This window comes from Carcharodon carcharias, chromosome 17 (assembly GCF_017639515.1).
Source record: "Carcharodon carcharias isolate sCarCar2 chromosome 17, sCarCar2.pri, whole genome shotgun sequence".
NCBI lineage: Eukaryota > Metazoa > Chordata > Chondrichthyes > Lamniformes > Lamnidae > Carcharodon > Carcharodon carcharias.
Genome location: NC_054483.1, coordinates 86,559,056 through 86,583,149, shown reverse-complemented (window position 1 = coordinate 86,583,149; position 24,094 = coordinate 86,559,056). Strand labels below are relative to the sequence as shown.

The 24,094-nt window shown below is 42.6% G+C and overlaps 1 protein-coding gene across 2 annotated transcripts in view; it reads right to left on the bottom strand.

The window, feature by feature from the left end:
- Positions 1-24,094, bottom strand: part of mgmt (O-6-methylguanine-DNA methyltransferase) — a 476,635-nt gene that overhangs the window by 23,696 nt on the left and 428,845 nt on the right. For both annotated transcript variants that reach the window (XM_041209841.1, XM_041209840.1), the window contains one exon: positions 8,002-8,141. In XM_041209841.1, coding sequence (XP_041065775.1) covers positions 8,002-8,141 — 140 coding nt within the window. The remainder of the gene's footprint in view (positions 1-8,001; positions 8,142-24,094) is intronic.

Here is a 24,094-nt window from a genome sequence, read left to right as displayed (position 1 = left end):
CTCCTGACTTGTGTCTTGTAGGCTTTGGGGAGTCGGGTGGGAAGTTACTTGTCAAAGGATTCCTGGCCTCTGACCTGTTCTTGTAGCCACAGTATTTATGTGGCTAGTCCAGTTCAGTTTCTGGTCAATGGTAACCCTCAGGATGTTGCTAATGGGGGATTCAGCGATAGTAATGCCATTGAATGTCAAGGGGTTGGATCCTCTCTTGTTGGAGGTAGTTGCTGCCTGGCATTTGTGTGGCACAAATGTTACTTGCTACTTGTCAGGCCAAACCTGGACATTGTCCATGCCTCGCTGCATTTGGACATGCATTGCTTCAGTATCTGAGGAGTCGTGAATGGTGCTGAACATTGTGCAATCATCAGTGAACATCCCCAATTCTGACCTTTTTTTATTTGTTCATGGGATGGATATGTCACTGTTTTGGCCAACATTTATTGCCCATCCCTAATTGCCCTTGAGAACTGAGTGGCTTGCTAGGCTATTTCAGAGGACATTTAAGAGTCAACCACATTGCCGTGGATCTAGAGTCTTATGTAGGCCAGATCTGGAGTAACATGCAGGCTGGGTTTTTCTGACAATTTACAATGGTTTCATGGTCAGCATTAGAATTTTAAAGTCTAATTTCAGATTAGACTTTAAATTCCAGATTTTTATTGAATTCAAATTTCACCATCTTCCTTGGTGGGAATCGAACCTGGATATCCAGGGCATTACTCTGGGTCTCTGGAATACTAGTCCAGTGACAATACCACTATGCCACTGCCTCCCCCTCTCCCAGGGTCCATTTATCAAGTCCTCTGGCGATGGGGAACTGGCTGTGAACATGGGAGTCTCTGGTCAAGAATCTGCACATAGGCAACGGATGCGTGAAGGTCATTGGACACCTGTGTTGTGACAGAGGTGTCTTTGGGCAGCACCATCTGTGACTGAATAATCGTCATCAGGTTACACTCTGCTCATCCCAAATAGGGAGGGGGGCCAGAAAAGTTGCCCTAAAAATTGGGTATCCCACTTTCTCCTGGCTGGAGACACCCCCTGCGGGAAGATGATCTTCGCGAGTCGAAGAAAGTAAACCTTAAATTTTGCAACTTGGAATGTTAAAATACGCCTGAATAATCTCAAGTGTGACTGTCTGGAAAGAAGAACTGCAATTGGATTATGTGAACTATCAAGACTTCAAATTGACGTTGTCGGCCTCAGTGAGACCAGCCTTCCTAGTGAGGGCAGCTGAAGGAACAAGCAGGGGATACACCTTCTACTGGAAAGGCTGACAGTGATCCTCATGTCCACGGAGTTGGTTTTTCCATTCGGAATGGGATCTGGGATGCACTGTCAGAACCCCCTAATTGTATAAATGAAAGACTCAGCTCACCTACAGCTCAGCTGTAACCAATATGCATCATCATCGCTGCTTACGTCCCGATCCTGGACTTCAATGAAGATGTCAAGAAAGATTCTAATCTGACTTTCATAAGGCCCTCAATGCCATCCCAAAAGAAGAAAAGATCATCCTTCTGCAGGACCTTAATGCCAGGGTTGGCTGTGACTCCGACGGAGAGGAACCACTGGGAAAAATGGGGTGGGCAAAGCTAAAGCAAATGATGCCCAGCTGCTGACAATGTGTGCTCAGCTTGCCCTCGTTATAACAAACACCTCTTCTGCCAGAAGGACAACATAAAATCACATTGAGGCATCATAGATCATTGGCACCTCAAAGATTATGTCACTGTTTGAGTCAAGGAGCTAAGTGATGCTTGTATCACTTGATCCATGCGGAGGACTGATGCTTGCTGGACAGATCATCAACTTGTTTGATCGGTGATGAACAACCACCTAGCACCAAGACATTGCAAGACTCAACAGACTAAGGGGAAGAAGATCAGCCCTAAAGCATCCCAATTGATGAGAGAAATTCCTAGTGCAGCTCACAACCAACCTAGACAATCTTCGAGCATGTAACTCAGAACAGAGAGATCAAATAAAGCTAGCTGTATTAGGCTTCTGTTTCCAGACCATTGGGTTCGCACATCATCATCATCCGAACTGGTTTGAAGAGGACAACGCTGACATAAGTGAACTCCTGGAACAAAAACCAGCAGCCTTCATTGCCTGGCAGAACAACCAAAGGTTGCAAGTCAAGATGCTAGCATTCCAACAGCTCAAGGCTGACTCCCAAAGACAAATCCAAAAGATAAAGGACGTGCGATGGAAGAGAGAGCCCAAGAGATCTAACAATATGCTGACCATCATGACATGCGAAGCACAAATCCATACAAAAGTTTAAACAAAATAACTTTCACATAACATCAACCTTTATTTCATTTTGAGTATAAATCTAGGTGCCAGTCTTTAAATAAAGTAGTAAATAGTTATTGCCACTGGTTGGCAAACCAGTAATAATGTAACACAAACTGAGGACCAACATGAGAAGTATAAAGGGGTGGGTAGAATAAAGTTTTCAAGTGGAAAGTTATTAGGATATTCAGATGTAGAAATTAATCTGGGCCTGCTTTGAGGCTCAGATTTGGCAGTGTGAGGATTGTACACATCTGAAGCAAGAGGCTCGAGGATTGATAGAAATTGGTTCTCGAACCTCACCTAAATAACTGAATACATAAAGAGCAAGAGGTGAACTATGAGGAGTGCATTTCCCATTAGAAGCCAAAAAGGTAACAAGTGTGTGGTAGACAGGGGCATTGTTCTTAACAAATACTTGGAGCTGAATTTTCCCATCCCAACGCTGAGCCCAAGTGCAATGGTGGGCTTTAAAAACAGATCCGGGATTTCCACCCCTGTTTTCAGTGCCAGTAATTTTCATCAGTGCAGGAAAGGGGGTGGATTGGGGGTCCACCACCTGCTTTCTCAACGTTACCAGTGTTATTATGGAAATGGGCATTTCGGAACTTTCACTATGGTGGTGGGTGGGTTTGGAAGGCAACATAAATCACACCAGCATAGAGGTGTTGTGAACCACTGTTTGCAGGTGTTAACTGTATGAAAGGCATGTACAAAAGATATTACCTACTTGACATGTCACTATGAAATGCTGTAACATAAGTTTTTACTACAGTGAGTGGTGATAATCCTTTGATTTATGAAGGTAAGTGACATTAAATAATGTGGCGCCAGTTGTGGCTTCTAATAATTGGCATGGTATCAAGAGTACATGGTGAAGTCTTCAGAAGCATTAAAGTAGATTATCCATGGATAAAGTGCTATTCTGCTTGCACAATTTTGAAAGGTTTGCCCAGTTTGAAATCCACTTGTGTGTGAAATGTCCCAACTGCTTTCAATTTTTCCTTGAAGTTCAGCTCACTATCTGTTTGGTTACTTTAAAGCATTGTCAGGTGGCTGATATTCTGGCTGTTTTCAAAGGTGCTCACAGATTCTGCTCAAGAGAGTTTGTTTACACGGCTATCCGGGGGAATACGACCTTGTTTATTTTGACAGAGTTATGAGCTTCTGAAAAGGATGATTGCTTTTAAGCGGCTGTTCAATAATGGTTTGCTTATTTTGACAGATTTATGAGCTTTTCAAAGACTTCCAAATGTTATTGTAGGGCTCGTGAGTTCTGTTTATAGTGAATATAGCGTGAATAAGTTGGGGGTTTGAGGAGGGTATGAAAGGTGTTGGGGTAAGGAGTGCTGAGGGAGGTATGGGATGTGAGGGGGTAATGGAGGTGAGGGGAGGTAGGAAGGGCATGAGAACTGGTCTCCAGAACTCGACTAATGTCTCTGTGAATGGAGGCTGGTTTTTTAACCTGGCCGTCTCTGAATTAACCTGCTTCTATATCCGCTTCAGCCTGTCTACTCCAGGATGAAAATCCTATCAGCTGGCATTCCTGCATATGAGGCAGGATCACAATTTCAGGAAATTTCCTGACTCCTGATTCTCCTCAGGTATGTAAATCCAGCCCTTGTGTTACTCTTCACAAAAAGTGGGGCATGGGGGGATTAGTGCAGACATTGTAGATATGAAGGACGAGCATGAAGTATTTAATGGAAGAAACATAGTAAGAAAGGAAACATTAAAGGATTTAACATCTCTGAAAGTAGATCAATACTTGGCCCTGATGAAATGCATCCTAGGCTAAGACAAGCAAGGGTAGAAATAGAGCAGTCTCTGACCATCATTTCCAATCGTTTCTGGCTACAGGAATGGTACTGGAAAACTGGAAAGACTGGAGGACTGCTAGCATTGTTCTAGTGTTTAAAAAAGGAAAAAGGAATAGTCTAAATAATGACAGGTTCGTCAGCCTAACCTTGGCAGTCAGCAAATTATTGGAAAAATATTTGAGGGACATTATTAATCGTCATTTAAAAGGCATGAATTAATCAAGGACAGTCAGCATGGATTTATTAAGGGAAGATCATCTCTGACTAATTTGACCGAATTTTGACTTGGAAACAAGGGTCCAATTAGGATAATGCAGTTGATGTAGTCCACATGGATTTTGACAAGGCGTTTGACAAGGTCCCACATGGCAGACTGCTCAGAAAAGTAAAAGCCAGTGGGATCCAAAGGAAAGTGGCAAGTTGGATCTAAAATTGGCTCAGTGGAAAGATGTAAAAGGGTATTGTTAATGGGTGTTTTTGGGCTGGAAGGCTATTTCCAGTGAGGTTCTGCAGGGCTCAATCCTATGTCCCTTGCTTTTCAGTGCTATAGATTTAAATGTAGGCAGCATGATTAAGATGTTTGCAGATGATACGAAAATCTGCAGTGTGGTAAAAGTGAGGAAGTAATCTGTAGACTGTAGGGAGATACTAATGGATTGGTCAGGTGGGCAGAAAAATGGAATTCAAATTGGAGAAGTGTGAGGTAATGCATTTGGGAGGGTAAACAAGGCAAGGAAATACACAATAAATGGTAGAATACTGAGAAGTGCAGAGGAATAAAGGAGCCTTGGAATCCACGTCCACAGATCCCTGAAAGGAGCAGGATAGGTCAATAGGTGGTTAAAAAAATGCATTCGGGATACTTTCTTTGAGTAAAGAGGTTATACTAGAACTGTATAACACTAGTTAGGTCGCAGCTAGAGTAGTACATACAATTCTGGTCACTGAATTACAGGAAGGATGTGGTTGCATCAAAGAAATGTACAGGGGTGAATTGGGAATTGTAGCTCTAAGGAAAGATTGGACAGGCTGGGGTTACTTTCTTTGGAACAGAGGTGGTGAGCACAGATTTAATTAAGGTGTATAAAATTATAAAATGCTGAGATAGAGTGGTTATACAGGTCAATAACTAGGAAACGTAGATAACCAGGTGAAGGAATTGGTAGGAGGACAAGAGGAGAGTTGAGGAGAAATATTTTCACCCAGAACGGATTGGGAATGGAACTGACTGCCTAAAAGTGTGATAGAGGCAGAAATCCTCAGTTTTTAAAACTTTCAAAAACTTACCTTTGGTTGGTGGCAGTGGAGACCATTGAGGAATCCTGAATGGGGCAGGTTTCAGTGACAAAAGGTGTCCTTTAACACATATCAGGCAATTATTCCACATATTCATTGGGGTTAATGCCTGTTTTAGGTGTGCTGAATGCTTAACAAATCAGCCACACAAATTTGCAGTCGCAATGCCTATGCAGATTGGACGCAGGATGTTCCACTGCTAAAGTGATGCTTTGCACCCATTTTATGCCTGAGAAAATGGGCACAAGGCATACTAATTTTAAATGTAATGTTCTATCATAAGTAGCTAATGAATGTTGTGACTAACACTATTTTAAGAGAGAATTAAATTTGAAAATGAAAATATTAAAGGCTACTTAGGAAAATGGGATTAGCATAGATAGCTCCTGTGGGGACAGTAGCACCAGTTCAAGCATAATGGCCAAATGGCACCTTCTGCCTCGAAATTTCCATTATTCTACAAAAAGATTGTGAATGTTTGAAATTAGAAAACAAAAGCTGAAAATGTTGGAAATAGGCAGAACGGATGATCTGATGAAAGATCCCTAACATATATCTGCCTTTTCTATGTTTAGATGCTGTGTAATTTTCTTAGAAGATTTCACTCATACAGTGCTCAGGATATGCATTGCAGAAGTCATTCACATACATTAATAATGTACTCTAGTTATGTTTACTTTATCATAAATTCTGCCATATTTAATGAGATATTTTGTCATATTTGACTATAATGTTATTCACTTTACAGAACATTTTAAACAGAAGATGATTTTTCTGTTTCCTGTGCAATACAATAGTGCAACAGCATGATGAGCTGCTCGAGTATAGAAACATTTTGTGACACGGAATAGAATAAATAAAGACAGTTTTCAATCATTTCTAGCCTTTAAAACTTATTATTATATGATGGTGGCCTGGGAGATCTCATAGTTAAGCCTTGGAATTCTAACCGCAGTGTTGTTGGCTTGAAGACATGATTTAACAGATATTGAAACTTCCCTTCCCTCAGAAAGAAACCTTTGCAAGTTCTGAGTTGAGTTTTTGAATCGAGCACTGTATGATTATACAGCACTGCACTGGGGGGAAAAGGGCAGTGAGGTAAAACTGCCAGGGCCAATCCCACCTTACAAAAGTACACTTTGTGTCATCTGATTACAGAGTACCATTGACTATAACTAAAGAGCAGTCTCCCATCCAATACTTTAGCTAGTGTAGAATTGGCTGAATCTGATGCCCACTTTCATACTCTGTACTATGCAGTTTCATGAGCTGTGAGATGGGGAAAAAATATTACTGCTGCTGACCTCAGCCACTCATACATGCTGATTTTCCTTCAATCTTTCCCTGCCTGCTGTGCAGGAACTGGGTAAAAAAGTAAAGAAAACTTTCTGCCTGCTCAGTGCAGAGAGGTAGAGTTGAAACATTTGTGTGTGGAAGCGTGTGCTGGCTATTGTGGATTGACAGCTGATGGCCATTTTTTTGGCTCTGCCTGTTTTCTCTGCCTGTTTGAGTGGATTTGCATGAATTTAGAATTTGAGATTTAGCATAAGGTTAGTTCAAAAGTTACGTCAAGCTCATTTGAAAATAAACAAGATAACAGCAGTGGGCAATTATGTTCTCCCAGTGGGATATAACATTAGGAGACCTAAATGGACAAAGAGCAGAGTGTGTGCCTGTGTGTGGATTGGAGGGAAGAAACTTTGTATAGTTTGGCCATTGAGGTTCATGCCTGTAGTTTCTGTACAGATTCTCCTCATAGAAAACACAGTCTTTCTGTTTGCACTTAATATTTTTTATGGCAACTTTCTCCCTCTTTTTCCCCTCTCCTGAAGACATTGGCTTCTGCTGGGATCCAGCTATCTATCCAGTCATACTTCATGTGCGAGTTATATGTGCATGTAGATAGCCAGATTGGATTCTAACAACCTTATGTGGGGACTTTGCAGCAGGAACCAGAAAAAAGCTAGAAGGAGCACAATCGCTTGGTTGGTTTTTCATCCCCATTCGTCCAAGGGCAGGGAGGGACCTATAACAAATGTCAGCCTGGCTGAGATAGTCAACTCAGCACAGACGCAGATTTACATCCTTCTGGTTTGTCGTGGTTCAATTATGAATTGTGTTCACTACCTGGGTCGCTGGAGGAATTCATACATATGTTATCATTACCTACGCAACATAAATTTGCCTCCAGAAAGATGAATCTGAAATGTTATTTTCTCCATTTTTCAAACATTGCATGGATGTTAGCAGAAGGCAAAGGTAAATTTTATGAAGGTGAGCTGCGAACAGAGAGTCTCACCAGTCTGGAGCACACGTCATGAACAAGCTCTCTATGAACCTCTATCATTAATGATAATGGACAGAAAATGGCGGGGACTGCATCGACATGTTCCTGACATGGCAAGGCTCCCTTCCAGGAGCGCACTTATTCAAAATTATCTCTATGGATCTAAATGACAAATATGTTTATTAATAATGCCTAAAACACATCCTCTCAATTATCTGAACTTGCAATTATAATGGTACCATTTCAGTAAGCAAGATGATCTGGTACAAAATATTATTTCAGCTACTGATGTCAGCTTACAGGGTTAGCTCTCATGGCTCCTCCCACAGCCCTTGCTGCTTTTGAATTGCCTGCCATTGCTGCAAGCTCCTTGTACGAGGCCATTTCTCCAAATTTCACATCGCGCAGCAGGGTCATCAACACGTTGCAGGTGAAGGTTGCTGAAGAATAGAATACAGAACACTGTTCAGATAGTTGACAACAATTCCCAACTGCTCATGCACATGCACTAATATAAGAACAAAAGAAATGAGAACAGATAAAATAAGATCTTCAGCCTTAACTCCATTTTCCTACCCGCTCCCACATCTCTTGATTCTCTGAGATACCAAAATATTTGTTCATCTCAGCCTTAAATATATTAAAAGATGGAGCATCCGCAACTGTCTGGGGTAGAAAATTCCAAAGATTCACAACCCCAGGTGAAGTAAATTATCCACATTTCAGTCCTAAAAGATAGGCCACTTATCATGAGATGGAGCACTTGTTCTAGATTCATCAGCCAGGGGAAACAACTTCTCAGCGACTACCCTATCAAGCTTCTTCAGAATCTTATATGCTTCAATTAAATCACCTCTCATTATCTAAACTCTACTTTGATATTAATGACCAAAGCAGTTGCTTTGTTTAAAAAAGGACATTTTCACACAGTTACCAATATTTTTTCTAAATTATTGAACAATCACCATGTAGAATAGTGTTCATTTATTGCCATACATTTTTGTGTATCACTTTAATACTGATCATTTTAACATGGGCGCAGAATTATGAAATGGTTTAGCAAGGTCAGCGATTGTAAATATTTACCAAAACGTACTACATTTGTTCTCTTTGGTAAAAAATATAATCTAGCAAACACTGTTGTATTCATTTAGATGGCACATTTGATGTACAGAAAGTTGTAAAGAGCAGATGTGAGAAAATACAAATAAAAGTAAAAGCTGGAAACACACAGCAAGCTGTTCAACATCCACAAAAAGAAAACATTTGGCTATGTAGATTTTCTCAGAAATGACACAATAACCTGATTTTCTCTTTACAAACACTGACAGACGCATTGTGCATTTTTTAGCTTTTTTGGCGCTTATGTAAGCAGCTAGTCTGATATAGAGGGGATCAATGACTGGTATGGGATAACAGAACCCTGGGTTCATTTTAGAAATAGGCAGATGCTGTAATAAGGGGAATGAATAAGGGTTTTTAGCTTGGAAAGAGGAGATCAAATGGACCAAAAAACTTTCTTTATCTGAAGTTATTTTGTGGCCTTCAAAGGACAGTCGATCACTACATATTTTAGATCCAAAGCAATGGCCTGGGTCTTCTGAGGAACGGCAATCAGCGTCTCAATGCTGGTCCACATTTCCTGCCGGATCTTCCGAGCCTGACTTTCCAAGAAATGCGGAGCACAGAGTTCCTCAGAGAGGTCCATTGCAGCCAAGTAGAGTCAGGGGGGAGACAGAACACATGCCCCTTTTACAACACTAGCTACTGTATGTTAAGTTTAAAGGTCCAGTTTGAACGTTAGTAAATGGATGAACGGATGAATGTTGGTGAATGGGTGAGTAGATGAATGAGTGATTGTGTAGGGTAATAGGGTGGGTAGGCGGGCGAGGAAACCGGGTAGGTTGGATGAGGTGGGTAAGCTGGTGGAAGCAGGTAGGGTGGCAGTGAGTAGGCTGGCAAGTGTGTGAAGTGGCAGGTGAATGAGGTGGAATGTGAACAGGGTGGCAGGTGCATGAACTGGAAGATGAGGAAGATAGCAGATGGTTGAGGTGGCAGATGGGTAGGGTGGCAGGTAGGCCAGATTTGGGAGGGTAGTCAGGTCGGAGGCTAGTCAGGTTGGTTCGGTGGGGGTTGGGGAGGGTAGTCGGTTAGTTGAGAGGGGTAGTTAGGTCGGGGGGGGGGCAGGAAGGTCAGGTGGTAGTTGAGGAGCCATGGGGGTAGATGGGGTACTGAGGGGCAAGTTGGTGGCTCAGTGAGAGTGATTTGAGGGTGGTGGGGAGAGGTCAGTTGTGGAGTTAACCAGGAGTTAAGATTGCATTTTTCCTGTCTAACATTTCCTGAGTAATTATTCAGATAAGTACCTCGAACTGTCCAAAGTTGCTGACACTAACTCAGATTCAGAGGCATTCACATAGAGTCCCAGGGAGCAAGGGAATTGACCACTGAAGTTCAAACTTCCTGGGCAAATCCTATGGAGGTCAGCGCATCAGAACTTCCACAAGGTCCCGATGTGCACCTTGGATCCTATGTCCGGCACCTGACGATCCGGAGACCGGAAGATTGACCTGCTGTTTATGTAAACAGATTAAGCACATATCTAGATTCTACAAGCAGCCAATAGGAAAAATAATTTGGCCTAGATATTTGGCTGTGCAGCACCAGTTTTCAGGTATTAAATGGTCTTCTAAGCTTCCAAGGTGGCAGACAGGAAACACGTGCATTATGAGCTAAAAGTGTGCTGGCTGCCATATTGGTCAGCCTGCAGCTCCCATGTTTGAAAGGGCTTAGATCTTTTCCATATGCAAACAGCAGGCTTGATATCTGTTTAAGATCCCCACCATAGTACTGGTTTGTCCTGGGACAGTCGGTGCCAAGCAAACATGTAGGAGTGCTCCTCCCGGCCTTACGTTAAAAGAATGCCAGCTATTGCCAGCTCCTTCTTTTCCACCCAATTTTCATTGTTCCTTCCCTGCCTTGTTGCTGCTCCCCCCTCCCATTCATGTCTGCATCCTCCCTGAATTCCTGCCTATCCCCCGGTTGTTCTCACTCCCTTTCCCCAATTGCTGCCCCTCATCCCCCCAGAACCCTGTCTCTTATTCCTCCCACTCCCCCTCAAACATTGTCCCTTCCCTCCAGATTGCTCCCACGTCCTCCCTATCCCTGCTGAGTTCTCTTCTCAGATTGTTGGCGGTTCCTCACTCTCTCCCCCAGTCCCTGTTCCTCCCTCTACCCACCACTATTGCTGACTCTCCCTGATTGTTTCCTGTGCCTATATTTCTAGGCCCATGTACCAAAGGCAGCAGCACTGGTGGGTATGGGTTACTTGTGAAATGTGCATCAATCTGTTACTAAAGAGCATCGCCATTGGTGCTCATTCGTGAGTTATCTGGCAGCACCAGTTGTGTAGATAGTATAATAATTACATAGCCCTGATATTTCAAATATACCTTTACAATCAATGATAGTTTATGATATTTGTTGGTCTATTTTTTGTTTACAGGGTGTGGGCGTTGCTGGCAAGACCAGCATTTAAAGTCAATCCCTAATTACCCTCGAGATGGTGGCGATAAACTGCTTTCTTGAAACACTACAGTTGTGGCAACACCACAGTGCTGTTAGGGAGGGAGTTCCAAGCTACTAACCCAGCAATGATGAAGGATTAGTGATACATTTCCAAGTCAGGATGGTGCGTGACTTGGAGGGGAACTTGCAGGTGATAGTGTTCCCATGCGACTGCTGCCTTCTAGGTGGTACTGGACTTCTAGACTGTAATATTGGGTTCTGATAACTGTAACTCGCTCAATTTTTGCTCTTATTATTTGTGACATAATCAAAACATCTTAAGTGTATAACATATAAACACAGAGAAAATACTTAACATTTCACTGGCGCATACAATAAATTATGCTGTTCAAGTCATGTGATACTACAGTATATGAGTTCAAACTAAATGCCTGGATCACTGGAACATGACATGCTTTGCTGTTTGTCAAGACATCTGCTATTGATAAAAAGAATTACCCCTCCCCCACAATCTCCAGCTTCAGAAAGGAAAAAAGCAGGACTGAGTTTCAAATTTCGCTCTTGTGGGGTGAAACTTCATCTCAACTCCTTGATATGCAACTGCTTTGCAACATACCCAGCCTTTGCTTTAATCGAGAAGTACCATGTTCATAATCTCATGCATTTTTCATAATCTCGCTCATTTTTTATTCTCTATATACTTACTCATCTTTTTATAAAGGATCCCAGATTCCACAGATTTTTTAAAAAATTATATCACTCTATGGTTTAATGGTGGCCACTTTATAGCATCATAAGGCAGCTTTGCACTTAGTATTTAACTAATTTAATAGAATTTAAAACATGACCAACTGTGACTAATGAGACCTTCAGCAAACATGGGATGAAGTCAATATACTCCAGGTAAAGTCTTTGTCAATCAGAGCAATTAAAAATAGTCAATTACAAAGTACTGGAAATAAACAGGTATATTGACTTTTGAAAGTGGAAAGAGAGGTTAATAAAGGGTGAAGACCCTTTGCTAGAAATGATGTAGTACAGACCCATTTTACAGGCTGACCAAAGAATGGAGGTAAAGGGCAAGAATACAGACTTGCTACCTACTTTTATATAGGCTTTAATAGCACTTAAAATGTTAGAGGTAAAAATTGTTGATGACATGCAAAAGCCTCTCAGTCAGATTGCTGCATGGCATTAAAAGTAGAAAATGTGAGAAGAAAATCTCCAATGTGGAAGGGATATAAATGAAGAATCAGGACAAAAGAAAAAAAGACTTGCATATAGTGTCTTTAATGATCTCAGGATATCCCAAAGTGCTTTTGGGCAATGAAGTACATTTTGATGTGTAGTTGCTAATGTGCTGTAGCCTGGTAGCCAATTTGCATACAGTAAGCTCCCACAAACAACGTGATACACAAAGGCCTAGATAATCTATTTTAGTGATGTTGGTTAAGGAATAAATATTGAGCCAGGACACCAAGGACAACTCCGCACTAATTTTCAAAATGATGCCATGGGATCTTTTATATCTAACCAAAAAAGCAGATGGGCCTTAAGGTTTTATCTGGAAAACAGCACCTCTAACAGTGCAGTACTCTCTCAGTAATGCATAGGAGTATCAGCCTGTATTTTTGTGTTCTCGACTGAAAAACAAGAAATGCCTATGTTTACATGTTTCTTCCTCATAATTCAGAAACATTTCAAATTGTTTTGTACATAATGGATTACTTTGAACTGCAATTACGCAGAATGGAAATAGATCATTAAGTGGGAGGAAGTTCGTGTACTGTATAAACACCAGCATTGGCCAGTAGGGCCAAATGTGCGGTGACTTTGAGCTGTGCTACAATTCTCTATAATGTGGCAGCCATTTGGACACAGTAATGTTCCACAATAGAAATCCAATAAATGGCCAGTGAATCATTCTGGTGCTATTGGCTGAGGGAGGAATCTTGGCCATGATGTCGGATCTCCTTGCTTTTCTTCGAATAACATCTCTCTGAGCCACTGAAAGAGCCAACTGGGTGTTGGTTTGCTGTGTCATCCAAAGGACATCACGTCTTTCAGTACTGCACTGAACACTGGTCTTGTTCTTGTGCTGAAGTCTTGGGAGTGATTAGTGAATTCACAACCTACACACCCAATGAAAGAATGTTACCTACTGAGCAAGATCAATCTTGGAATGGAAAATCTAAGATCTGAAGTCCTGATATCAATACTTAGATCACAGGAACAAAGATAAAGTAATAGATGACACATGAAGCGTGATTTTATGCTTCTGTGCTCAGAGTGAGAAGCTGTACTCACCTGAGTATGGCTAGGGGTATCAAAGCTGCAATGTTGTAGTCCTAATCTGACTTGCACTACCTCTTGAGTATGGGGCCATAGAATCACTTGACTATTCCATGAGATTACTTTGAAGTTTGCTAGAACAATGTGAGATGCCAAAGATGGTAAAGTGAGAGTGAGAATGGGGACTGAAGCTAAAAGTGTAGGGGAAGCAAGGTCAGGATCAAGCTCAGTGAAGCATTCATTCAACCTATATCTGGTCTTCCTAATGTAGATGAGACTGCAGCAGAAGCTGCAAAGTCCTTGTTTTGTCTACCTGATTTCTTCATTTACATTCTATTGTGCTGTCTTCCACCTTAGACCTACTTTACTTACTAGTTTTTTGAATGCTTTTTCACTGGAGTCATCCTTACACATTCAGCCCTTTGTTCCTCTTTTAAGTATTTATAAAAATGCTTACAAACTATTAAATCCGTTAGTTGCCTCTTTACTGAAGCTGTTAGCAACTGTTAACTTTTACTTGAAGTTCTCCCCTCTGCATTGGTGAGGCTTACAAGAGGGATTTCCTGTCTCCACTGTATTATTCTGACAGAAGGATCACCACCCAGAATATGAAACACCCTTTTTCTTTCACATGCTGTCAGAATTCTTGTGCATTTCTCAGCCAGGACAACAATGGGGGTGCCACAACTGGTTCTAGAGGGAATATAGAAGAAGCAACTATAGCTTTTCCTTCCTGACTGTTACCAAGCACTTTGGAAAAATGTGTTTCCATGTGTGTTTCACAATGTACAAAGGAGGAATGCGTAAGAGTTGTGAGTGTGTATCCCTACCAGTGTGGGCTGAGTATCCCAGCAGAAACTGGTCATTTCCAAATGAGAGTTTTTTATTTAAAAAAATATATTCATACAATTTGTAAAAGCACATAACAATTCAAATTTGCAATAACGTAGGCCAGGATTTTTCGCTGAGTGGGTGGGCACGTGCCTGATCTGCTTGAGCGTAAAATGACGTGTGATGACGTCCAGTGAGCGTCCCGACATCATCGCATGATATTTCAGTCGGCGGGCGCAAATGGGAGTCAGCAGCACACCCACTGACAGTTAAAAGGCTTAGTAAGGCCATTAACAATCGAATTGATTTAAATTTTTCGCTGCATTACGGTTGCCTTATGTTGGCGGGCAGGCAAAAAGGTCAGGCAGCTTTTGCATTTTTAACGAAACATCATCCATGGGCAGGATGAGGCTGATCCCTCATTAAAAAAAAATGAAAAAAAAATGTCATCCTAATTTCTAACATGTCCCTGCTCAAGTGACAGAGTCACATGAGGGGTCATGTTTGCTAATATTTTAAAAATCTTTATTTTTTATTTTCAAAGCCGTTCATCTCCCCGAGGCAGCTCTGGCCCTCAGGGAGCTTTTCTCCACATGCGCGCAGTTCGCACTCGCCCTCCTTCACCACACCCCACCAACACAGGCAGTGCTGAGCGCTGCAGCATGTATTTCATGCTGGGCGGGCCTTACTTAGCCTGCCAGCGTGAAATCGTGGTCTGGCCCCGATCGTGGGCGGCGCCCCGTCCAACAAGGGCAAAGCTCTGCCCATAAAATGCAATACTTTATGCGCAATACAAAGTGTAATACAGTTCAATTTCTTTCAATATGGTACGTAGCACTCTGAAGTTCCTTACTCCACTTATGAGGATATTTACAATATACATTTACATTTCATGTCAGACATTCTCTGAAGCATACAGCATGAGGGTTTTTAAACACTCATTCCAAGCCCCTTGGTGTTCTATGGCAGGTGTCCTTAGACTGTGGCCTTTCCCTAATGGCCCTTTGCAATAGCTGCCTCAAGCTTTATTGTATCCCTCAGCACATGGCTTGAACTTTGGAACTACTGATCTGCAAACTCAGTGATGGACAATTCTTTTCACTTGAAGACTAGCAAGTTTTGGACAGCCCAAAGAGCATCGTTTACCATATTGATGGTATGCCAGCAGCAGCTGCTGTTTGTCATGGTATGTGCTCTGGGAACAGCCTGTATTGCACAGAACCCTGTGTTATGGAGCTGCCTGGGATGAACCTGAATACAAACCATAGCATCTCTCTCCAGGCTAGCTTTAAAAAGGCACATCTAAGAAACAGGCGGGCTTGTGGTGGCATCAAGACCCTGATGCATTTGACTGCAAGAGGCCTTCTCAGGGTGTTCAGGGAAGAGCTCAGGAAGATTCAGGGGCTACAAACTAAAGTCCACATGGATCCTGGAGCAACCCCCAGATACCTGAAGGTGAGACCAGTCCCCAGTGCATTATGAGAAAAGGTGGATATTGAATTGGACAGGCTGGAAAGGCTGGCAGTCTTACAACCTGTACAATTTTCCGAATGGGCAGTGCCCATAGTTCCAGTACTAAAACCTGACCACAGTGTGCAAATATGCGGGGACTACAATTTGACCATTAACAAGGTCTTGATAGGCACCATATACCAAAAATTGATGAATTGTACTCCAAGCTGGCAGGGGGCTCTGCATATGCGAAACTCAACAAGAGCCATGCTTACCAGCAAGTCAAACTAGAAAAGGCGTCTTGGGATTTTGTGACTATCAACACATATAGGGGGTTACACTATTGTACCAGGATACCCTTTGGAGTCTCATCAACTTGTGCCATTTTTCAACAGACTATGGAAAATTTCTTCCTAAGCTCTTCCCCGAACACAGAGGCATACTTCTGTAATAATCCTTGCAGATCTTTCATTCTGAGTTGAAGAATCTCAGTCCACCCCAACTTAATTTCCTCAAGCCAGTTCCAATCAAGTAGAGTTGGACCCTCCCCTGCTACCACTATCAGGGGTAGGTTAGCAGACTGGTTTCCAAACTGTACTGGAACATTGCATATACTTTTTATTTATAAGTTTTTGCCAGTATATGTCTTTAGTCTGGCATGCCTTTAGACTACCCCATGTGGCAATTTATCTCGATGATGTTCTAGTAACAGGACTAACTGATGAAGAACACCTGGCTAACTTGGAAGAGGTATTGAAGCATTTCTCATAAGCTGGAGTGCACTTGAAAAGGGAAAAATGTATCTTCCAAGCAAAAGAAGTGATTTACCTGGGTCATAGGGTCGACCGCAGGGCCTTCACCCAGTAGAAGACAAAATGAGAGCTTATCATGAGGCACCAGCCCCGAAAAATGCCCTTTTTGGGAATGGTTAACTACTACGGTCATTTTCTCCCAAATTTGTTGACAGTACTGGCTCTGTTATAGGGGTTACTCAAGAAAAGCCACAGGTGGACTTGGCAAGCCCTACAACAACAGGCTTTTACGGTAGTAAAGCAGTTACTACATTTATTGGCCCTGTTGGTAACATTTCGACTCAAAGAAAGAATTGATTTTAACCTGCGATGCACCCCCTTACAAAGTAGGGGCAGTACTCTCCCACCAAATGGCTCCAAATGGCCCATTGGTTATGTCTCAAGAACACTCACTGTGGCAGAACAAAGATGCTCACAAATAGAGAAAGGAGGCTTATCCATTGTATTTGACGTTAAGAAATTCCACCAATACACCCATGGTCACCACTCCACCATCTATCTGATCACAAGCCACTATCAGACTTGTTTGGGGAAGATAAGGCAATACACCCCCAATCACCTCGGTGCACATCCAAAGGTGGGTACTGATTCTAGCTGCTTACGAATATACTTTTATCCGTCGGCCGGGGAGCCAGATTGCCAATGCTTACGCATTGAACCAATTACCCCGAAGGACAGCAATGTGAACGTCGCATCCCTCAAGAACTTGCCTTGTTACTAAACTTTCTGGATTTATCACTAGTGAATGCCAAGCATATCAGAGACATCCAGTTTTGTCTCATGTCAGGAAACAAGTCTTGCAGGGATGGTTTAATGAGACAAAGTTGGTCGAAATGAAGCTCTATTTTAACAGGAGATATAACCTCACCTGCCAGGATGGCATCTTACTGTGGGGAGCAAGAGTTATTGCGCCTTTCAGGGGAAGACAACCATTACTGATAGAATTGCATAGTGCTCACCCCGGCATTTCCAGAATGAAAACGTTGACACACGGCTACTTATGGTTGCAAGGGATGGACACTGAGATTAAAAACATGGTCAAGAGATACATGCAGTGCCAACAGGTGCAAAAATTGCCTCCTTTTGCTCCATTACATCCTTGGGAATGGCCAGGAAGGCCATGGGTCTACCTTCACGTTGACTATGTGGGGTTTTTTTTGGGCACAATGTTCCTCTTACTTATCAACGCTCACTCCAAATGGATGGATGTATATGAGGTGAGATCACCCACATCTGCCGCCACCATAGACAGATTGCATCAGAGTTTCGCAATATATAGTTTACCAGAGATAATAGTGTCTGATAATGCAACAGCATTCATTAGTGGGGAGTTCCAAAGATTTACAACTCTCGATGGCATAACACATCTCAAGACCAAAGCACCCTGCATCCAATGGATTGGCTGAGAGGGCAGTCCAGGCCTTCAATACCAGGATGAAAAAACTTGATGGGACTCTATAGCAACGAAGTTATCATGTTTCCTGCTCAGCTATAGGACTATGCCACTGACGACCACCAGTATTGCCCCCGGAGAGTTATTAATGAAGAGATGTTTCAGGACACGTTTGAGCCTCATGAGGCTGAATTTAAGGGGGAGGGTAGAGAGAAGACAGGAGGCCCAGAAAAATGAACACAATTACCACAGTCATGAAAGAAACTCCACTGTAGGAGAAGCAGATTTTGCAAAGAACTTTGGAGACGGGCCCAAATGGCTATCTGGTGAGGTCGTTGCAATGACAGGACCCCTGTCCTATCATTTATCGATCGAAAGTCAGGTAATCAGGAGACATGTAGGTCACCTCAGGAAAAGGGAAACAGATCCATAAGAAAAGGTGTGCCAAACATTCCCGTTGGAGTTTACACCACAGGTAGAAAGAACTCCTCTTGCTACCCCTGAAGGACCCATTGAGCCTGAGAGTCGAAGAGGTAAACTTACAGTTTCCTACTGGGGAGCCTACTGGACAGATAGCTCCAAAGACGGAGGCTTCAGATAAACTATCCGAAGTTGTAGAACTATGATGGTCGACATGTTTGAAAGGACCTCCCGAGAGACTGAATTTGTAAATAGTTCATTTTTGTAAATAGTTAATATATTGTAAAATGCACTTTTAAGTCAAGGGGGAGGGATGTGGTAATCTGAGGTGTAATACTCCTTTAAGAGAATGTGAGCAAATTGACTACATGACTGTAAGACACAATAGCTGTGTAGCGTGGGCAACCATGTTAATGTTAGTCTAGGGTAGGGTCTGGTTAGGGAAGCACACATCATGTTAGTGTTCTGTTGTCTATGTAAATAAATAGTCTGTGCTTCATTTCCTAACGGTCTCTGTGTCTGCAGTATATTGTAATGCACAGATCAACAGATAAGCGTGCAACCAGTTCATGAGCAAAACGACCCTGTAATAGAACATAACACTGATGATGATAAGTGGCCACAGCTACAACCACTGCCCACCCTGTGGAGGGGAACACACTTGGGGCAGTCTGGCAGCGCCATTTTTACTTCTATATATTTAAAAAGTGCTGCGAGAGTGCCTGCTTCCTTTGTCTCTCCCTTCTCTGTAATGGCAGCCTTCAAGTCTTTTGAGTGTTGGAAAGCCTCTTATTGGCTGTTCAACACTGGAAGCCCATCCGTTCTCCTTAACTGGATGCTGAGCATGGCCTCTATCAATTAATTGGCCTTTCTTTGGAAAATAGTTTCAGATGACTATTCCGGACACAGGGCGGGATGACCCATTTTAACCCAGCATTGGGGACAGACCCCAAATGGAAAATCTAGCTCCTTGTGTTTGTGTGCTGAGAGTCGGCACACAGCTTGATCTAGCAGCGCACAAAGCTGGCCATCAGGATGAAGGTGGCATTGTCTTAGATTTTCCCCACTTCATCTGGAAATTTGTACATCGTGATCCTGTGGACAGGGTCCATTTTCAATCTCCACATCAAGTGGAAGATGACTTGGCTGATCATTGCAGCACAGGAGCTGGGTATGGCCCAACCTGCGCCACATACAGCAACACTGAGAGCACCTCACTCCTGATGACCAGGTTGCTACCCACAATGGGGCAGGAGCATCACTCTCACAGATCCAATTTCTGTTGACCTTGGCTTTTTGCTCCTTCTGGTCTTTGGCGTAACTCCAACCCCTCCAAACTATATCCCCAGCACCTTTAGGTAGTCTGACTTGACGGTGAAGAAGACAGAAGACTAATTGTCCAAGTTCCTAAAGAACTTGACCTCGTTATTACCACAGCTAACTTTGGCTCTCCGGGCCAGTTTGAACTGGTTGTAAATACTCATCAGTTTGCGGGCCAACAGCAGGTCCAAACAGAAGACAGCACTCTCGTCCATGCACAGAAAGGCTTTGATTTGAAAACCTCTGCTGCCTATACTCGTCTCTTTTCTAATGGATTCAGCAAAAAGTTTGATACAACACATGAATAGGGCAGAGGAGAGAGGGCACCCTTCTCTGACTCCAGATTGCTTGGAAAGCTTTCCAATTCCCACACATTGATTGAAGTTACGTGACTGATGTTTGTGTTGGCACCAATTGTAGATTCCCTCCCCAAAACCCATTTTGCAGAGACCATCCATCATGTGCAATATTCTGTGAAGGGCCTTCTCCTGGTCCAAGCTGATGAGGCAGGTGTCCGCCCTCCTGTCTTGTATACAGGCAATTGTATCCCTGAGTAGTGTGAAACTATCAGAAATCTTTCTGCTGGTTACAGTGCAGGCCTGATCACCAACTCCAGAGCTGACTTGACAGATATTTTAATTCATGTTAAGCAATGAAATAGGCCACCAGTTTCTGATCTCCTCTCTTCCCTTGCAGATGAGGATGATGATGCCTTCCCTCATGGATTCTGACATGCTGCTGCCTAGAAGCATACTCTTGTACATTTCCAACATGCCTGGGTCCATCCAGTCCCAAAAAATTGAACACACTCAACCAGTAAACCACTGTTTCCAGGAGTTTTACTCATTTTGAACCGATGGCCTTCATCAGCTTGTGCAAAGTTAGTGGTTTGTCCAGATTCTCCTGCTTACTGTCATCCAAGACCTCCATGATAGTGGATAAGAAGGATTGGGATGTTGTGTTGTCTGTAGGCTTCACATCATACAGTCTGGTATAAAAGAATTTGTTGATCCTTTGTAGGTGAGGCTGTGATGACGTTACTAAGCTGTCTTCTTTCAGTCAGCTGATCACAGAGCTCCCTCTTTGTATCTTCTGGAAGAAGAAAAACGAGAACCTCTCATCCTGCTTTAAAGGAGTGGATTTTGAACCGGAAGATGATCTTGGAGGTCTTTGAAGCTAACAGCATGGCTTGCTGGCATTCACCTCATGTGAGGTCCTCTCTGACATCAACTCTCATTGGCTGCAGTAGGAGCAGAATCCATTTGCTTTTCTGAACAGTTTCCTCTGTTTCTCTCTCGTCTCCTGAACACCTTCGAGGATGAAGAATCTCTTCACGTTTACCTTAACTCGTTTCCTGCCAGTGTGCTGGTGCATCAAACAAGGGTTTCACAGTTGTCAAGCCTTTGTAATCATTTTTGAATTTCTTGATGTTTTCTGGGATTAACAGTTTCATGCTCAGCTTCCATGTCTGACAAATGCCTGGTCTTCCTGTCGGCAACAGATGGTGAGTCAGAGGTAGAGATCAGAGAAGAACACTGCTCTGTCTGCAGCATTGTTGAAGACGTTGCACAGCTTGGCATCTTTTACAGATTCCATCAGGAGTCTGGACGTGTTGTCCAGTTTGCTGTTGGTTCTGCCGGATTGTCCAGCCACATCACTGATGCAGTTGCATTGACCGCCTAGAATCACTGACCTGGAGGTGGCCAACACCAGTGGAAGCTGCTGGAGGCGGCTGCCTGACACCTCCTTTACTTTGGTGATGATGAAGCTGCCTCCATACAGAATACCCAGGCTGGAGGAATGGCAATTGTTTCCTCCGAGACAGATCAATAGCCTGTGGGATCATTATTGCAACCATTGCCTATGGGTACTGAGGTGTGATAGTCTACACTCCTGCAGAAACAAGTTAACTTTGACCTTGGTGAGGTACATCAAAATCGAAATACATTGTGTAGTGATTTTAACACCATGGATGTTAATGCATGCAATCTTTAAACACAATTAAAGTATGGGTTTTGCCAGTCCAATTGTCTTTGCTAGTCCCAGCCTTTGTCGATGTTCCTACATTACAAAATTGTAAGTTAACACTTAGGATGATTGATCATGTATTCATACTCTTCATTGCTATTTGTCTATTCCATTTAGAAAAGAGCTTGTTCTCTCAGTCCTTTTGTCAACTGAAAGGTCTCTTCACTGTTTTTCTTTACTATAAATTGAAATATAACACTACACTGAATCAATAACTGTATTATGAGCTTCAGCTTAACCATTGTCCAGCTATGAAACATATGCTTCTCTTCAAATATATTTTATGTATATCACATTGAATCTTGTTCGAGTCAAAGGCTTTAATTTTGTGAATTCTGCATTTTTTGCCTTTTCATTTCAAAAAAATATCAGCGAATGTAGATGTTGAAGGGTGGCCGAGTTGTGCTATTAATGATAGAGTTAATCTGCAGACACTTCTTGGGCAGAAACATTTAAGCTTATTTACAATATACTCAGCAGCAACTACACATGTGTTTTCAACTCCTCCTGTCTCTACACCGACTGCTGAGGTAGCCCCTGCTGCTCTCCTGTTGGTTATTACAGATCATGTGATCTTACTTAACAAGTATTATTCTTAAAGATACATTGACACACTAAATAAAACCATGACAACTACATTCTTCCTCCTTTAACTTGGCTATACATATTATATTTGCAAGTACATATTTTTCAAGACAACACAATATTTACACTAGATAAGGAATTTACAAGTTCAGATTTTCAGGCAATTCTGGTTTTCTGGTACGTGTGGGACGTCACAGCTCCACAACTTCAGATTCTTTGTCAGGAACCTCCTTTTATGGAATTGCCTGAACATTAGGTGCTTCGGTGGGCACTTGCAGTTCTGTATCCTCAACCACAACAGGAACATCAGACCTGTCAGTCCTGGGCTGAGTATCCTCAACAGAAAACGCAGACATGATCATGATCACAGGTGGAACCAAATCTTGGTGATATGTCTCTCTCTTCCTTAAATGGTCCACATGTTTTCGGATGATCTGGCCTTCCACCTCCATGTGGTAAGATAGAGGTCCAGTCACTGCACTTATTTCACCCAGTAACCACTTTGGTCCTTCCTTGAAGTTCCTCACACATACTGTCTCTCCCACGGTAAATTTCCTCTCACGACTATGCCAGTTGTGTCTAGTTTTCCAGCTTCCCTGACTCCTTTCCACCTTCCCCTCTAAATTCGGCATTATTAAGCTTAATCTTGTCCTGACACGGCGTTTCAACAATAACGTCACAGGTGTTACACCTGTCGTTGTGTGAGGGGTAGTCCTGCAATGAAAAAGCGTGCTAGTTTGGTTGCCAAGGAATCTCCAGCTAGCTTTCTCATACCTGCTTTGAACTACTGAACCGCCCTTTCGGCTAGTCCGTTTGATGAAGAGTGGTGCGGTGCAGTTTTCACATGAGTGATGCCGTTGAGACTGATAAACTGTTGAAACTCAGCACTCGTAAATGCCGTGCTGTTATTGGAAATTACTACTTCTGGCAGTCTGTGAATAGCAAAACTCTGGCGTAGTTTCTCAACTGTAGTGGTCGATTTTGGTGACTTCACCTCGTATACTTCCAAACATTTTGCATGGGCGTCAACAATGAACAGAAACATTGTTCCCAGGAAAGGTCCAACATAGTCAATGTGTAACTGCACCCAGGGTCTACCTGGTCAAACCAGGTTAAAGGGTGGGAAACTCTACAGCGGCAGCCATTTTGAGATGCTTGTGCTGTGATGCAAAAACCCAGCATTGACGACAGGGCTGCCCAGCAGGGGGCATGGAATACTTCCAGTGCGGCAAAACTGGATATTAGAAGCATTTCTACAAATCCAGCAATTTTAATCAAATTTGAAGACCAGAAGGTATTTATACCATCAAGAAATGGAAAGGCAAGATAAAGACAAAGTTGCAGAGTTCCGAGGGGAAGTAGATAGTCTTAATACAGGCTACTGGTCAGTTACTGTCCAAGTTTAAGGCTTCCATATTGCTTTCAAAATTGATACTGGCACTGCTGTTAACATATTAGCAGATAATCTCGGCTGGCTTCAACCTATGACCCTTTATCCATCAGACATCAAGTTACAAGGTCCAAGTGGCATAGGCCTTCCAACCAAAGGCAGGATTATTGCTCCTCTTAGCTACAAGGGAAGACAGATCGTTGATTCTCTCTACGTTCTTCACAATCAACGTACATCCCAATTGGGGGGGGGAAATGTTGGCATACTTCTAGGAATCCTAAAAACCAGGTTATGCTCATCATTTGAATGACTCACTGTCTTTCATGCAACAATCTTCAACCGGCT